General features: G+C 41.2%; 1 protein-coding gene across 3 annotated transcripts in view; it reads right to left on the bottom strand.

Annotated features, from left to right (window-relative positions):
- Nucleotides 1-15,940, bottom strand: part of LOC117272206 (low-density lipoprotein receptor-related protein 8-like) — a 195,592-nt gene that overhangs the window by 17,715 nt on the left and 161,937 nt on the right. For all 3 annotated transcript variants that reach the window (XM_033650997.2, XM_033650998.2, XM_033650996.2), the window contains exons 10-13: nt 13,881-14,052; nt 8,647-8,874; nt 3,753-3,871; nt 1,461-1,600 (exon numbers count right to left, since the gene is read on the bottom strand). In XM_033650997.2, coding sequence (XP_033506888.1) covers nt 1,461-1,600; nt 3,753-3,871; nt 8,647-8,874; nt 13,881-14,052 — 659 coding nt within the window. The remainder of the gene's footprint in view (nt 1-1,460; nt 1,601-3,752; nt 3,872-8,646; nt 8,875-13,880; nt 14,053-15,940) is intronic.

The raw sequence follows: 15,940 nt of genomic DNA on the forward strand, positions 1-15,940 counted from the left end.
TCCTATAGACGATAGGCCTACACACTTATAAACAGCTCCTGTGTGTGTACGGCCTCTAATTTCCAGGGCTGGTACCTGCGGTTATTCCACAGGCTAGTTAATAACATGTCGGGCAGGAAATCCAAAGTGTGGGATCATTTTGAGAAGGTGAAGGACGAACCCAAGGTGATATGTAAACTCATCTTCATTGGTCGACTACAAACATGACGTATCATCTGAAACATGGAAGTAGCTACATGCCCATTAGCCACTTAGCACAATCATTACTGCTTTGCCAACAGCGTCATTAACAGGCGGCTCGCTCAGTGTGTGACGTGCACTTATAGATAAAATATAGGCCTATATTAATGAAGTTTCATTAGTACGGTTTTGTATTTCTTCTCAAACCATTGTGTTGCCCCATGCAAAATATATTATTTAAAAATTAAATCAATATCGTAAACATGCGGGCGACTAGTCGACTAATGGCCCTAAATGCTGACTATTGTTTGTCTAGGAAAATTCTTAGTCAGGGGCAGTCCTAACATTGACTATGCTTACATGCACAGAATTTTCCAGTTTTTGCCCTTATTCCAAATAAAACAATATCCCTACTATGCTGTTTACATGGCTAACAAAAACAAAAATTCCATTATCCCTGTTCACATGCAGTCATACAGATTAATGTGCCCTAACATGTCATTTATCATGTCAAAATATGGAAAACTTGCTGCAAAATAAGATTTTGCAAGAATTCCCACCAGTGGCGGACATGTTTGACTGCATCTGAATCCGGTGTTTGTGCTCTGACTTTAAAAAAGTCACCTTCATGACCCCTTGGCTCATAAATGTAAACCGAAGTGGATATTTAAAAATACTGCATGCTTGTAAGCCTGGTCTGCTACTGCATGACATCAGCATCTCTGTTCCCACTGAAATCAGTTCCCCTTCAGTCCCACAGGGGAATAGGCCACTTGGGTGATGTCATTAGCGCCCACAGGCTGGGACTCTGCTGCACTGGCAACATCAGGGACAAGCCAGACTAGTGTTAGTAATCAAAAACATGCACACAGGCACAGACACACACACAGTCCAGAAACCACAAGGCAGCAGATTTGATTTAAGTTTCTTTGTGGTGGCCATGACATATAACTCACACACACAGGGAAGCTGACTGATGACCAAAAGCATGAATGTGTGTGTTGCTTTAGGCGGCTTTCTACTCCTTTTAGCTGTCTTCTGTTTAGTATGCTCAGCCAGTCAGTTCCACGAGGGAAAACACAAGGACACACACACACAGACACAAAAACTGAGCATACAGTAAATTGAATTTAACAGTCATTACATTCAGACTCCCAGTCACACTGCAGGCCCCTGTGAGGCTAATGAGAGAGATGTAGATATGATGAGATGTGGGAGGCTGGATGGATGATACCATGGACAACGGCCAGAAAATCATTAAATATCTGTTGCACACAAACCTCAAACACAGCCAGAGCGTAGGGGTGTCCCAGTCTCTCTGCGGACGAGATGTGTGTTCTGCGGTGAGCGCCGTTCAGGTCCACGCTGGATATGAGGTGCAGCTTCGAATCCACCCAGTACAGACGCCTGTTAGCTACGTCTGAGAAACACACACATACACACAGGTGGATAGGACTTTCCCAGGCTGAGTAGAAATTGATTGTCTTCACGGTAAGCACTCCTGCACTCTGACCAACAAATCCCTTTAGGTGATATTGATTACGTTTTAAAATGTCAGTTTCTCACGATTACACCACCGCAAGTTTTACTGTGTCGATCTAAAACTTCTCAAATACTTCAAATGTCACTCAAAAGCAACTGTGATCACTTTATAAATCTACTTCTTGCCATTGTCATTTAACCTTTACCCTAATCATTTCAGTTACTTTTGACCTTTACCTACAATCAGCACCTTTTCAGCACTGTACTTCAGGCACATTTAGCAAAGCACAACAGTTGCCAAAAAACATAAAATATAGCACTATAACACTAATTAGGTCTGGACAATACATTGATATTATACTGATATCATGATATGAGATATCAAAATATCCTAAGTGTTGTCTTTTCCTGGTTTTAAAGGTTAACTTTTGTATTTTTAAACCTGGGCCCCATTTTTCCATGTTTTTGTGTCTAAGTGACTAATTTGCACAACAAGTTTTGAAACTGGTCCAGTATCAAACAAGAGGGCTGCAGCCTATGGCTGCAAAACAGGCTGTGATTGATTATGCACCGTAAATTTACGTCCACTAAAAGTGCTTGTCTTTGCCACTGACAGGCTGAAGTTATTACTGTAAGTGTCTGACAAATGAAGCTCAGAGTAAGTTCAATCAGGGAGACTTTCTTTATGCTATATCCTTTCACATTTGTCTCTCTATCCCACTCCCACCGCTTCCTCCAATCAGCTGACAGCTGAGTGTTCCCTCTCCAAGTTAACTAATCAAACTTTGCCATGATTTCTTCCAGCCATTCATGTGGCTGCATCCAAATGTCCAGACTTCTCTGCACTTGCAGACTGTTATATAAAGATGCATTAATACATTTTTGTTCAGTCACAAAAAAGGCTACACATGGGATTTATATCTTGTTATTTGCAGGGACAGATGAGAAGGCAAAATTCATCAAATTATATGACATGAATATGACAGCAGCTATAGTTGAATGTTTCCATAGCAATGGGTAAAACAGTCTCAAGGGCTGTCTATCAGCTGCTTGCAGTCTCTGCCCTCGCAGAGGGCTCAGTCCACAAGTCCAGAGGGTGGACATTTGGATTCAATCTGTTCTCCTCTCTGCTCCTGTCAACTGTCATTTTAGGTGGCATTGTTGTGCCCTCCTCTACCCCATTCACCTCCAGTCACCTTATCCAGAGCCCAGGATGAGCTCCTCAGCTCTCTCTTCATCTCATCACCACCACCAACATCTAGACTCCAAAGGGGGGGGGGGGTTCCTTAATTTACTACATCTCTACCACCCTCCTGGAATAGATGAGATCACGATTGGATCTAACTGCCAAGGACTTTTCACATTTCTCATGCCTATGAGCTCATGTAAATAAATATTCTTTCCTCTCAGAGTGAGTCTCTCCCAGTTGAATTATGGACAGGATCCCGACAGAGACAGACCTTTTTGTTAAAGAGTAAGAACCTTTCTGTTTAACCAGAAAAGCCCCAAAATCACTACTGCCAAAGTCACCAGTTTATTTGAATAAACAGTAATTTTATCATCACAAAACACACTCCATTCAAAGCTGACAGACACAAAATAAAATTCACAAAAGCTGTCATGGTTCTTCTTTCCACTGTTCCAACAACCAACAACTCTGGTTTGGTTGAAATAAACCCTGAATTTACCCAGTTAGATTATCCACAGGGATTGTGCTGCAGCCGGTTTCACTGCTGCATTGTTTCTTCTCAAATTTGAAAAGTAGTCACAGAGAGAAAAAATTATGGGAAAACAGGGTCCAGGTTGGAAAATACCGAAGTTCCCTTTAAAGGCTGCATTACAGTAGAATTACCACACTGTTCCAGCTGTTCTATTATTTGTCTTTACCCACTTACTGATGATTATTCATCCATCATCACTGTGTAAATATTTTGTAAAAGCACCAAAAGTCAGCTCTACATAGTGTCGCAATACCTATATTGAGGCATTCGGTCAAAAACATTGTGCATTGATTTTCTCCATATTGCCCAGCCCTAGGTGTAATATATAATGTGAGGGCAAGAAATAAAAGACAGCTTATCTCCACTCACCTAGAGTGATGCCATTGGGCCATTCAATGTTATCAGCCACCAGCACCTGTCGGTCCACTCCATTCATCCCGGCCTTCTCTATCTTGGCTCGCGTGCCCCAGTCTGACCAGTACATGAAGCTGGATGGAACAAAGTAAAGACACTTATTGTGTTATTATGGAGTGTTGGTGTAGTGCTGCTGTTTGGCAAGACATGTGAAAGTAACAATCTCATACCGTGTTCATACTGTAATAAGTCAGCTTCTCTTTTTCCCATCATTTATTTTGCAGTAATTAGTCTGGTAACGTTGTGCTAAGAGACCCAGTTGTGTTGTTTCACACTGAGACAAGTTCCCATCAATTAGTTTGTCTGGAACAAGAACAAAGAAACTTCTTCCAGACAGCAGGGGGGCTGATTTACTAACTTCATGCCAGTTTTTTAGGTACCAACAAGTCAGATAGCATTCTTCTGTATTTATTACGAGGACTGCACTGACATTTTATGCACTGGCAAGGTGACAGTGTTAAAAACTGCCTATGCAATACACATCCTGTTGTAGTACAATTCTATATATGACTGCAGAAAAAAGGGGAATGTCAGCTTTTCCAGAGGCAGCTGAAAACATTATCTTTTGGTGCAGACTTAACAGCAGATGCAATACTGTCTCTGATTAGGTGTTTGGGAATAGCACCTTTGAAATGTATGGAACTGAGGTTTTGAAAGTGACATAGAAAGGGAGACATGTCCATTAATTAGGGCCGAACACGACTCAGAACTTTGTAGATTTTGCTGCTCAGTACAAATATTTGACTATTTGTTCCCTTATTTGTCCATATAGACCATCAAGCAACACTCTCTTGAGCTGCCAGATTTCTGAAAAGGGTTCAGTGGGATTTTCAGGGTGACAGCAATGTTCACATAATGGTAAACAAGCAAAGTTAGTCCTCTGAGCTAATGCACGCTAACTATGCTGACGACAGGTGGGAAATGTTCAACTTTTGCTGACAGTAGATATCAAACAAAAAGCCAAAGACTGCTGCTGTGCGCTGTAAATTCATCACTTCTATGCAGAAGGCTGAGGATAATGTTATGAGCCTGACCCATGGACGTATAAAGAGAACTGCATACAGAATTGGAGGCAGGCCCCTGGTCATGCCTATGAAAGGTGCTCAGTAGCGCATGAAGACCACTTTTTTTCGCAGTATGAAAATTCCCAGATCTTCCATGTCATGGGGCCCGTAGAGCAAGCACGCTAGAGACTTTCGGCAGCCAAGTGGCTAACTTCCGGTATCATGCTCTGCTAACTTGAATGGGTATAAAACAATTAAATTGTGCAGCTTTTCTAGACTTTCTAAATGTTACCGAACTGAATGGATCAAATCCTGATAGTTAAATGAGTCATTTTGTGGGGGTTGTGAAGCTATTGATTTAAAGATGTCTCTTTCACAAAGTAAGTTTATGGGGAAAATGTTTTTTTGGGTCCCAAGGACATGATGAATCCACATTCCACATTTCCAACCGTGTAAAATTGGCTTTACAGCCCTGTGCTGTCATGATACGTTCACATGGAATCAGGCAGACAGTAGACAGCAAACTCAACATCATTTCAGTGAACAAGAGCAGGACAGTAAAATGAGGTGAGGCCGAGGTGTCAAAATGTGTTCCCCTATTGATTAGGGTTTCCCTCCTGTTAAGGTGTAGTGCCCCCCTGTTGGTGGTCAGGGTTAGGGATAAGTTTGATACAAAACAGTTGATGTTCAAAGTTAAAATGTTATAACTTTTGCTGTCCGTAACAGAATGTAAACTGGATGTTATGCAGCTCCTTCACACAAGGCAAAAAACTCAGGCGATCTGGACAATTACTACAATAAATACATACAATTATAAACACAATAAAGCGGCATGGTGTTGCAGTGGTTAGCATAGTCACCTCATAGCAAGAGGGTTTCTGGTTCGAACCCCGGGGTGGGGAAGCCCTTCTGTTTGGAGTTTGCATGTTTTCCCCTGTGTCAGCGTGGGTTTTCTCTGGGTACTCCAGCTTCCTCCCACAGTCCAAACACATGCAGGTTAATTGGTGACTCTAAATTGTCCGTAGGTGGGAATGTGAGTGTGAATGGTTGTCTGTCTCTATGTGTCAGCCCTGTGATAGTCTGGTGACCTGTCCAGGGTGTACCCCGCCTCTCGCCCAATGTCACCTGGGATGGGCCCCAGTCCCCCTGTGACCCCTGACAGGATAAGCAGCTATGGAAAAAGAATGAATGAATTAATATCTTATTCTATTGTTTGCAAACAATATGGCGTCACCGTCTCAACATATGGCCAAGCATGTTTTGTTTTACAATGCTGCCATTCTGTCGGACTGTTTGTTTTTCACATGCCCTCCAGAAGGAGGTCCATCTGGGGTCTACCATCTGAGAGATTCCATGTAAACACATTGTCATCTCACCCTGGGTCTGCAGCTGCCTGCACCTGTCGCAGACATCTTCCCTGAGCAGACGGGACAACTTGACGTATTGTAATGATCTTACTCCTGAGAGCAAAGTGAAAGTGAAGAGCGCTGACTTCGTTGCTACCTCTGAGGACATTTCATTTTCAGTCCCCAGTAGTACTGCCGTTGACTGATACTTTCACCTTCCAGATGTATTCAAGACAAATCTTTAACAGCTCATTAAATCATAATTAGAGACCGCATGTTTGTACATCATCAGTGGTACTAAAACTGTTGGCGGTGATTTGTCTTACACTTAAAAAGCTGTTGCTGCACAAGTTCTGTATAGTTTGAATGGTTATTGGGCAATATCAGTCAGCAATCATGGCAGCAAAAGACTCTATGATTTACGTCGCCATTTCTATGTAAATATTTATTACTGACATCAAGTGAATTTTCTTGCAAATACAAAACTGTCATTTGGAGTCAGAGCAAGAAATCTGTGTGTGCCGAATTCCTGTTGGGCCGCTATGATTGGATCTGTAATGTGCAGAAAACCTCGCTGTGTGATTGCTTCGGTTTGGGCCATGCGCCTGTTTGTTTTAGTTTATTTTTGTGTCTGTTTTCATCAGGGTTTGGATCGCCAGAACACAAAGGCTACAGAAGCACACGCTGGCACAGATTCATGGAGCTTCCCAGATTAGGAGCGATCATCTGGGACAGAATTTCTAAAAAACTATTGAGTCAGGATGCTAAATGGGTCACTGGCTTGTTCCTCTGGATTCACACATACAGCAACAAGAGTTCTCTTATGTTTCTCATTAGATGTGCTCCCAGAAGAGGATTATGTTTATTCATTTTCTGGGTCCCGTGCTGAAATCACTTAACAAATCTTTATCTGGGGTCACTGACCATCATCTTTAATATTTTAGAACAGTGGAAAAATAGATCAGTATGTCTGCTAGCACATTCAGAGAGATGTAGAGGAGTATAAACTCAGTCTGACACTATTTTATGCTGACATACTGTAAATTATTATGTAAATTCATAGCATACAGTTTAGTGATTTGCATATATTAAAAATTCTGTAGGTCAGTGGATGCTAGCATTATAATAACAATCAATAAAGACTGTTAAACAACCATAATTATTGATCATTTGTATCAGATAAGATAAGATAATATAAGATAAGATAAGATACACCTTTATTGATCCCATAATTGAGAAATTCCAGTGTTACAGCAGTCAAGGAGAAAGTCAGATTAAAGATTTCAAATTTAAACTTAAAAAACTTAAGTACAAAAAATACAAGAGACAGCGATAAATAACAATAACAATAACAATAATAATAATAATAAAAATAATAGGAATCTTACTATATAATGACGAAAACTCTGTCTGTGTCTCTGTTCCATGTTTTTCTCCTCACTGACTTGGTCAATCCATGTGAAATTTGGCACAGTGGTAGAGGGTCATGGGAGGATGCGAATGAAGCAATATTACATCAATTGGCCAAAGGGGGGCGCTATAGCAACCGATTGAAATGGCAAACTTTGAATGGGCATATCTCATGCCCCGTATGTCGTAGAGACATGAAACTTTGCACAGAGGTGCCTCTCCTCATGAGGAACAAATTTGCCTCAAGAACCCATAACTTCTGGTTATACAGATTTTCCGCCATTTTGAATTTTTTGAAAAACACTTAAAATCGATCTCTTCCTAAGAAGTTTGACCGATCTGCATGAAACTCTGTGAACATAATCTAGGGACCAATATCTAAAGTTCCCTCTTGGCAAAAGTTGGAAAACTTACTAAAACTGAGTTTCTATAAGGCAATGAATATTGCGGAGGGCGTGGCTCATCACATTAAGGTATATAACATCTCAAGGGTTTCACTGATCACCACACAACTTTGCAGGCATATGACCACACATAATCTGAGGGGACCCCTCCATTATTGACCCCATCAAACAAAATGGGGGCGCTAGAGAGCTAATTTCTTATCTAGGCCTAACCGCCATATCGATTTTTACTAAACTTGGTAGATATGTAGAACAGGATGCCTCAAGGTGACTGGAGAAATTTAACTCTAATTGGCAACTGGGTGGCGCTATAACAACAGAAAAATGCTTAAAAATGGCTAAAATGCGAAAATCGCTGTGGCTCCCCCTGTGGCCCAATGTTGTTGTTTTTTGCTACTTTTTGGTATGACTAAGTCATGGTATGGTATGCTGTACATAATCACGGAAACTGTCAGTGTGTCATTCTGTCTGTCCCACGTTTTTCAAAAACTCTGTCTGAATACATTGCTCTTCTTAATGGGTTCAGTTGACTATTTAATCTGCAATTTCCTATGACCTGTATCCCAAACACACACCATGTGAAACTGTACATGGGCAACTGTGCACTCAATGGGTATGGACTAGTATTGGGTATTATGTAATGTGGTCAATGCTTCCTGGACCAAGAAACACATCTCTTCCTTACCCGTGATGGGGATCCAACGCTATGGCCCGGGGTTCACTCAGGTCTGTGTTGATGAGGACACGTCTCTTGGTGGCGTCCACTGAGGCCACAGAGATGGATTTGTCTCCAGAGTCGGTCCAGTACAGATTGTGTTGGAGCCAGTCCAGAGCCAAACCCACGGGGGTGTGCAGGAGAGAATCCAGCAGCGGCACCTGCTGGGAGGGGTCACTAGCCTCATGGATGAAGGCACTGCAGGGGAAGCAGGGGGGAGGGCGACGAAAGGAGAGAGGGAGTATTTTGAGGGGAGGAGAATATGTTAGTCATCGTCTACAGCAAGCCAGCCATTATTGCAAAATCAATGTGTAGTGGAGGAATGCTGACTGCCTGGTGGGGCCCTATTTTGTGGTAATGAGTCTATACACACTATTCTTCCCTTGTCTACAATACGATTTATCTTTATAAAATACTGACTTAGTTATTTCACCACAAACTAAAGCATTTTATCAACTTTTCCCAAAAAAGTAGTTAAACTGTCACTGAAACTATGGAACAGCAACTGCAATCACAGAGAGTAAATCTAGTAATAACCACGAGTTGAATTTACTTTGTAAATGGGCTTGCATTTGTACAACACATCTCTAGTCTTTCACCCACTCAAAGAGCTTTAACACTAGATGTCACCTTCACCCATTCACACGTACATTCATACACTGGCAGGCGAGGCTATAAAACAAGGTGCCACCTGCTATTCAGTTAAACATACACACACATTTACACAGCAATGGCACAGCCAGCTGGAGCAATTTAGGATTCAAACTGCCTCATTCGATTAGTGGAAGACACGCTCTACCACCTGAGCTACAATGGCTTAATTAAAAAACAAATGATAACACAATTAAATAGCTTTTATGTTGCTAAATAATATTTTTGGCACGTTATTTTTGTTAAATTGTGAGTGGATGAGCACGTCAAGTAGCAACCTCCAGGACTGAAAAATGAAGCCAACGCGGAGGTGCCACAAATTGCAGTTCCTTGAATGGCTACTTGAGGCTGGCTTCAAATCTAACTATGAATTCCATATCTAAAAAAGGTAAAAGTCATAAGGAAAATAGAGGATTAATTATGTGTGGACAGATTAATTTGCTTTCAGCACCAACGCTGCAAATTTAAAGTACTAAATAATTATAAAAAGCCCATCTTGTAGTAAACGATTTTAATGAATAGTCATTTAGACCTATTCATAATGTTGATAAGCTAATTTAGACTTAATAGGCAGTTAGCTTCATTCAAATATGTTTTGCAGCTCCAGACAGATTTTTCTTCTTTATTCTTGGCCAATAACGACTCTTTTAATAGTAAAAGTTGCCATCCCCTGGTATAGGTGTAGTCGTGGCTGTCGCTATTTCAGTGTGGTTTCAGTTCATGAAAGTTACCTGTAATGTTTCTGTTATCTAACAAAGTTTTGTTCAGCATTTGGTTGTACTAAAAAACCCTGTAGGGAGTCAGATGATCAGTTTTTGTGGTAAGTACATTTTGGTTTTAGTGGTTTTAAGCCTGTTTTTTACTAGCAAAAATTAGCATTACAACATTGATAGCGCTCCTTGGCAATTGAACATGAAATGTGAAGTTCCACACTTTGAATTTGGGTTTTTGTCTGGTGATGTCTGATCAACAGATCAACAGTCACTGATCAACAGTTGGTGTCTGTCAGTAATGTGCCAAGAAATGTCTCAATGCATTAACTATAGCTGTAAATGCTAACAAAGCTAGCAGCTAGCGTAATGCAGTGGTTCCCAAACTGGTTCAGTCACCGGGTCCAAATTTCTCCTTAGTCATTAGTTCAAGGTCCACACTGTTTAATAAATTCAGCATCATATTTTCATTTGGCCATGTCTACAAGCTAGTTTGCTGTCTCTGTCAAATATATGTCCGTTAGTCACTCTCTCTACAGCAGGAAATGGCACTTCAAAATGAAAGCTCTGTGCCGGAAATTCACTGTACTTCAAAATAAAGTTTGAGAGTCACTTGCGGTCCATTCAGAGTGGACCCGCAACCCACTTTTAGACCATGACCCACTGGTTGGGAACCACTGGTGTAACAGTTATTACCAACCTCTTGACTAAATATGGTCACTTCTGGCATCAAAGTTCGAGATGACGATGGCCCAAAGACCAAACTCAAGGCTTTAAAACATGAGTCCACAAACTGATGAGTGATGTCACAGTGGCTACATCTGTTATTTTATACAGTCTAAGGAGCACATTAAGGACAGTGACAAGACACATGAATAGCCTAAAGACTGTATATTATCATGACTCTCCAATCTCCACTGTGCTGTCAAGTGACTGCAGAGGGGAGAATGGGACTGGTGTGCGAGCTGTAGCCTTGGGCCATGCGCTGAGCAGGTTCATCCGGGGGTTAGCGTCCTTCTTAGCTGGACCACTTATCAGAATAGACAAGGTTTAACACAGGGGTTGCCCTCCTCGCTAATGATTTGGCCCCGGCAGAGGTGTGAGGTGAGGGCCAGGCAGCCCTGCTCTCAAACAGGAATTTCAATTTTAGTGTCCCCAGAGATCTTTTCTCTTAACATCCATTTTATAAAGAGAACACAGTGCTCCAATTAGAATACACTCTGGGGAGAAAATGTAGTTGAGATAACAATAGGAAGGGTGGAATTAATCTAAGGTAATAGCAGGCCTGAGCCATCAACAGAGATGATTAAATATTAAAAACATCAAAAGACTTAACGAGTAGATGCTCAGTACATAAAATACAGGCACATCAAATTGTGTCAGGGTGTAATATACGATTTGGCATATCAAGTGTCTGTAATGTCACATTTAGTTGTTTGTTAATCAGAAGTTGTAAAAATAGCTGAAACCTTCTCATGTTCCAGTGGTTTATTTTTGAAAAAAACAGGAATATATCAAAAACTATAAAACATACCTTCCTAGTTAGAATGAGAGGTAAGGCCATTGCAGTATAAAACTAGAGCACTCGGAGAGCGCAGACCTCCGCCAAGCAGCTTGGATTTCCTGCCATTTTATTATTTTATCTACTTCGCTTCAACCGATCACCACCAAAATTGTATCATGTGTTCCTTGTCCCATTATCAACCTTTCCTGAAAATTTCATCAAAATCCGTTCAGAACTTTTCGAGTTATTTTGCAGACAAACAGACGAAAACATAACCTCCTTGGCGGATGTAAAAATGCAAAGTATACATTAAAGATTATGAAAACTTAGTAGACAAAACGTGTGGGGCATTGGGTGCTTTCACACCTGCCCTGTTTGGTTCAGTTCAATTGAACCCACGTTCATTTGCCCCCTAAGTGTGGTTCATTTGGGCAGGTGTGAACACAGCTTGGGTGTGCAGCAGAACAATTGGACAAAAAACAAACTCTGGTGCAGTTCGTTTGTGGTGAGAACGTGTTCCGACCTGGATCTGAACCAACTGCAGTCACATGGCACATTGTTTGGGTTAAACATGAGCATGTTACAGTCCTGGAGGATTATTAATGTGCACCTCCTCCTGTACTGCCTTAATATGCACATTCAGCACATCCAATGCATCAAAACATTGTTTTCTAGTTGGAGCCGCGCCTCGTTTTCAAACTGTATGGTTTGACTAAAATGAACAATGACAGCAATATAGTCCACGATGAGCAGCGCTAAAATCAACCTGCGTAGTTGTCCCTCCATTGTGACATTAGAAAGTGTCACATTTATCTTACAAGTGTACTCTTCTTCAACGTTTTGTTTACTTCCTGGATTTTTCACGCATGGAAATTCTGACCAATCAAGAGCAGCTTTCTCTCACAAGGCATTTTATCTGGTCCGCCTGTAAATGCTGCCGTGAGAACACGAACCAACTCTAGGCAATTATGCAACTTTGTAACAAAATCAGTCCCTGATTCAGACCAGAGTGAATTCTAGGACTGAAAGCACCCTACAATTTTCTGGATTCAAATATCACAGAAAGTTCAACTGAAATAAAGCATGCATTTCTCAGGAGTCCAAAGTGAGGTCAGTTGTGTTCCTAAACTTTACTAGTCAGAGTAAAACAGAACATAAGTAAAGCCTCAATTTCTATACGTAGCCTCTGTCTCTAACCTAAACTCAGGTTTTAATCTGAGTTCAGGTTTGTGATCTAAATCAAAAAATACCCCTTGGATCACTGAGGAGGAATGTTTTTAATTCTGGGTCCTTGTATTTTTAGTATCTTCTGCACACAAACAGATGACACACTGACTTGAGTGTGGTTACACACTATTCCACTCAACAACTTGCCTGGGAACCAGACGAATCTGGGAGCTCATCATGTTTTATTTGCTCTGGCAGATGCATCTGGTCTCTCTCCGTTTTGGACAGATTTCGAGCAGTCTGAGATGTACCAGGCAAATCATAACCATTTTAATTAATATGGGGTGTGTTTGAGACCAAGACTGTAAAGTGGAGTGCCATTGAGGCATTTTGTAGAACAACCAAGATGGCTGCAGCTGAGGAATGATCAACTGCCTATATAGCTTTTCTTGAGAAGAGAGATGTGTTTGCTGTACTTCTGAAAGGATTTGGCAAAAGCTGAATGTACCAACTCATAACATATCAGATCATCTCTGCAAGCTCTAGTCTGTTCACATTTTTCGTCGCTCTGGCATTATTGTGCTGTGATTGGCTGGTGCAACTGTGCTGTGATCTACAACGGGCGGACTTGGTCACTGGTTGCTGTGTGACATGTTGATGACCCATTGATAACAAACCTTGGCAACTGAAAATGGACTGAGAGGTTCCAGAAAAATTCCACTGCATTTGCCATTTGGTCGGGTGATGTCAGACTAGTGATCAACACTTGGTGTCTGTCAATAATGTGCCAAGAAATGTTGCAATGCACCAAAAAAGACAGGAAAGAAGTAGACTGCTAGCAAGCAACAAAAAATGGCTTTGCAACTGAAATACACTCAACATGTTTAATTAATCCTGAAGAATTCGCAAATTCTGTTTTGGCGAGAAACAGTATCAGTAAACATGCTTACATGCTCACAAAAAAACTCCACTGGGTGCCTTTAATGTTAACGATTTACAATTAGGCTTCAAATCTAGGATTAGTATCCTGATCTAAAACATAAACCTTAATTCAAAAATGTTTGCAAAGGTTTGATTTTCAAAGCTAAGATCAAGTTTCTGATCTATGACAATGTTTGTAAAATGAAATCTGGTTTGTAATTGTAACCCAGGACTCTGCTCTAAACGTTTACCTGTAGATTTTCCGGTGAAAGCGATCACACCAGAAGATGCGGTTGTTGGCCACATCCAGGTCCAGAGCTACAGCGTTCTTCTGGGTGGACACCACCTGGCTGTAGTCCCTCTTCACCAGGTCGATACGTCGGATCTCATGCCGGTTGGTGAATAGCAGGTAAGGGCTCTTCCCTGCACACAAGGCAAATAATATGAAATGCTCAGGAAAAAGTGTGAACTTGCAGCTCAGGAGAGTTTAAAAGAGGAATACATTATCGGTAGGTGTAACTCAATCAATACTAACTGGGATGTGCTTCGATAATGGCCAGTCAAATAAGCTTTGACAATAAAGGGCCAGAAGAGGAGTCCAAGTCATTATCTCTTATTAGAGAACTGCTCTTGTCCAGGAGCTGCACAGATCCTATATGCAAAGTCCCTCTTACACACTCTTAGAAATAAAGGGGCAATGGCTCGTCAATGCAGAAGAACCCCAGTTGAACCTTTTAAAAGGGTTCCACCTAGAACCCTGTCAGAAGGTGTTACCTAGAACCCAATATTTAGGGTTATACTTAAAACCATCTGTAAAAGGTTTCACCATGACACTTGGTCTAAAGGTTCATCCCAGAAGCCTCTCTGGGAGTACAGTCCAGATCCTTTTGACTTTCTAAGGGTGCTAACAAGAACCCACCCAAGGGGTTCTGTTGAAAACCCTTTTAAATTCCAAAGGTTTCATTCAGGGTGGCATGGCAACGCAGTGGTTAGCGCCGTTGCCTCATAGCAAGAGGGTTTCAGGCTGGCTGGGGTCCTTCTGGTGGAGTTTGCATGTTCTCCCCAGTCAGTGTGGGCTTTCTCCAGTCCAAAGACATGCAGGTTCGGTAAATTGGTTACCTTAGACTGTAAGCATGCTGTGAGCGTGAATAGTCATCTGTCTCTATGTGTCAGCCTGTGATAGTCCGGCGACCTGTCCAGGGTGTACCCCACCTCTCACCCAGTGTCAGCTGGGATAGGCTCCACCCCCCCATGACCCCAACTAGAAAAAGTGGTTACAGATAATGGATGGATGGGTTTCAGCTAGAACCCACCCAGGGGGGCTCTAAAATAATAATTGACTACATTACTCATAGATCTCTCTCCCCCACTAATTATGGTTTTAGACTTACAGGTTAGCCTGGGGCCAAAGGAACCACGTCTAGCAGTCTTAGGCCTCATGAGGCTCCTAAACACTCATACTTCACAACCACGTTTTAGGTTTTCATGAAATCACTACTTGTTATTTCAATGGTGCAGTAAGGTTGGGAACCAGATTTTGGTTCCAAATTAGAACCAAATACAAAATAAAAAGTACTCGTTACCTATACAAAAGACAAATTTCAGCAGACCACATGGTATTGTATGGCATGAAATGATGGTAAAGATATCAACAATGGCAGAACACACATAAAATGAACTGATCAAGGAGATTCCAGATACCTCTACATTTGAAAATACCATTTGAAACATGGGTTAACATTAGTGAGGATATTGGACGATATTTGATTTCTTGCCGATATCTGATATGTACTGTAACAACCCATTTGACGGTATATAAACCAATAGCGGTATATCCGCTTTTTTTCCCCCTACCTAATTTTAGTGATCATCAAGTCTCTTCTGTAGTGGAATTAACATCATATTATGCATTTATACTCTTATTGAGTACCAGCAGATGGAGACATAATATACAATGCTTTTCAATGTACGTAATATTCATTCATTGAGCAAATTAAGATAAAACATGTTGGCAGATTCCAGTATTTCATTTTAAAGCCAATATTGGCTGATACCAATGACGTGCCGATATCATCATGCATCCTGAGTAAACATTTGAATATTTAAGGGCGAGGATCTTTTAACACCCATGCTTTTCATGATCCTCTTTCTTCTTAAAGGGTTCTTTGATTGAAAAGGGTTATTAATGGAGAGAGAAAGAATGCTTAAAGAAGCCTTTCTTCAAAAATGGGTTCTTCAGAAGCCAATGAATTTTGGTAGAACCTCAGCACATCAGGAAGAACTCTCTTTGAACCCTTATTTCTATGAGTGT

The sequence above is a fragment of the Epinephelus lanceolatus genome, chromosome 12, assembly GCF_041903045.1.
Source record: "Epinephelus lanceolatus isolate andai-2023 chromosome 12, ASM4190304v1, whole genome shotgun sequence".
NCBI lineage: Eukaryota > Metazoa > Chordata > Actinopteri > Perciformes > Serranidae > Epinephelus > Epinephelus lanceolatus.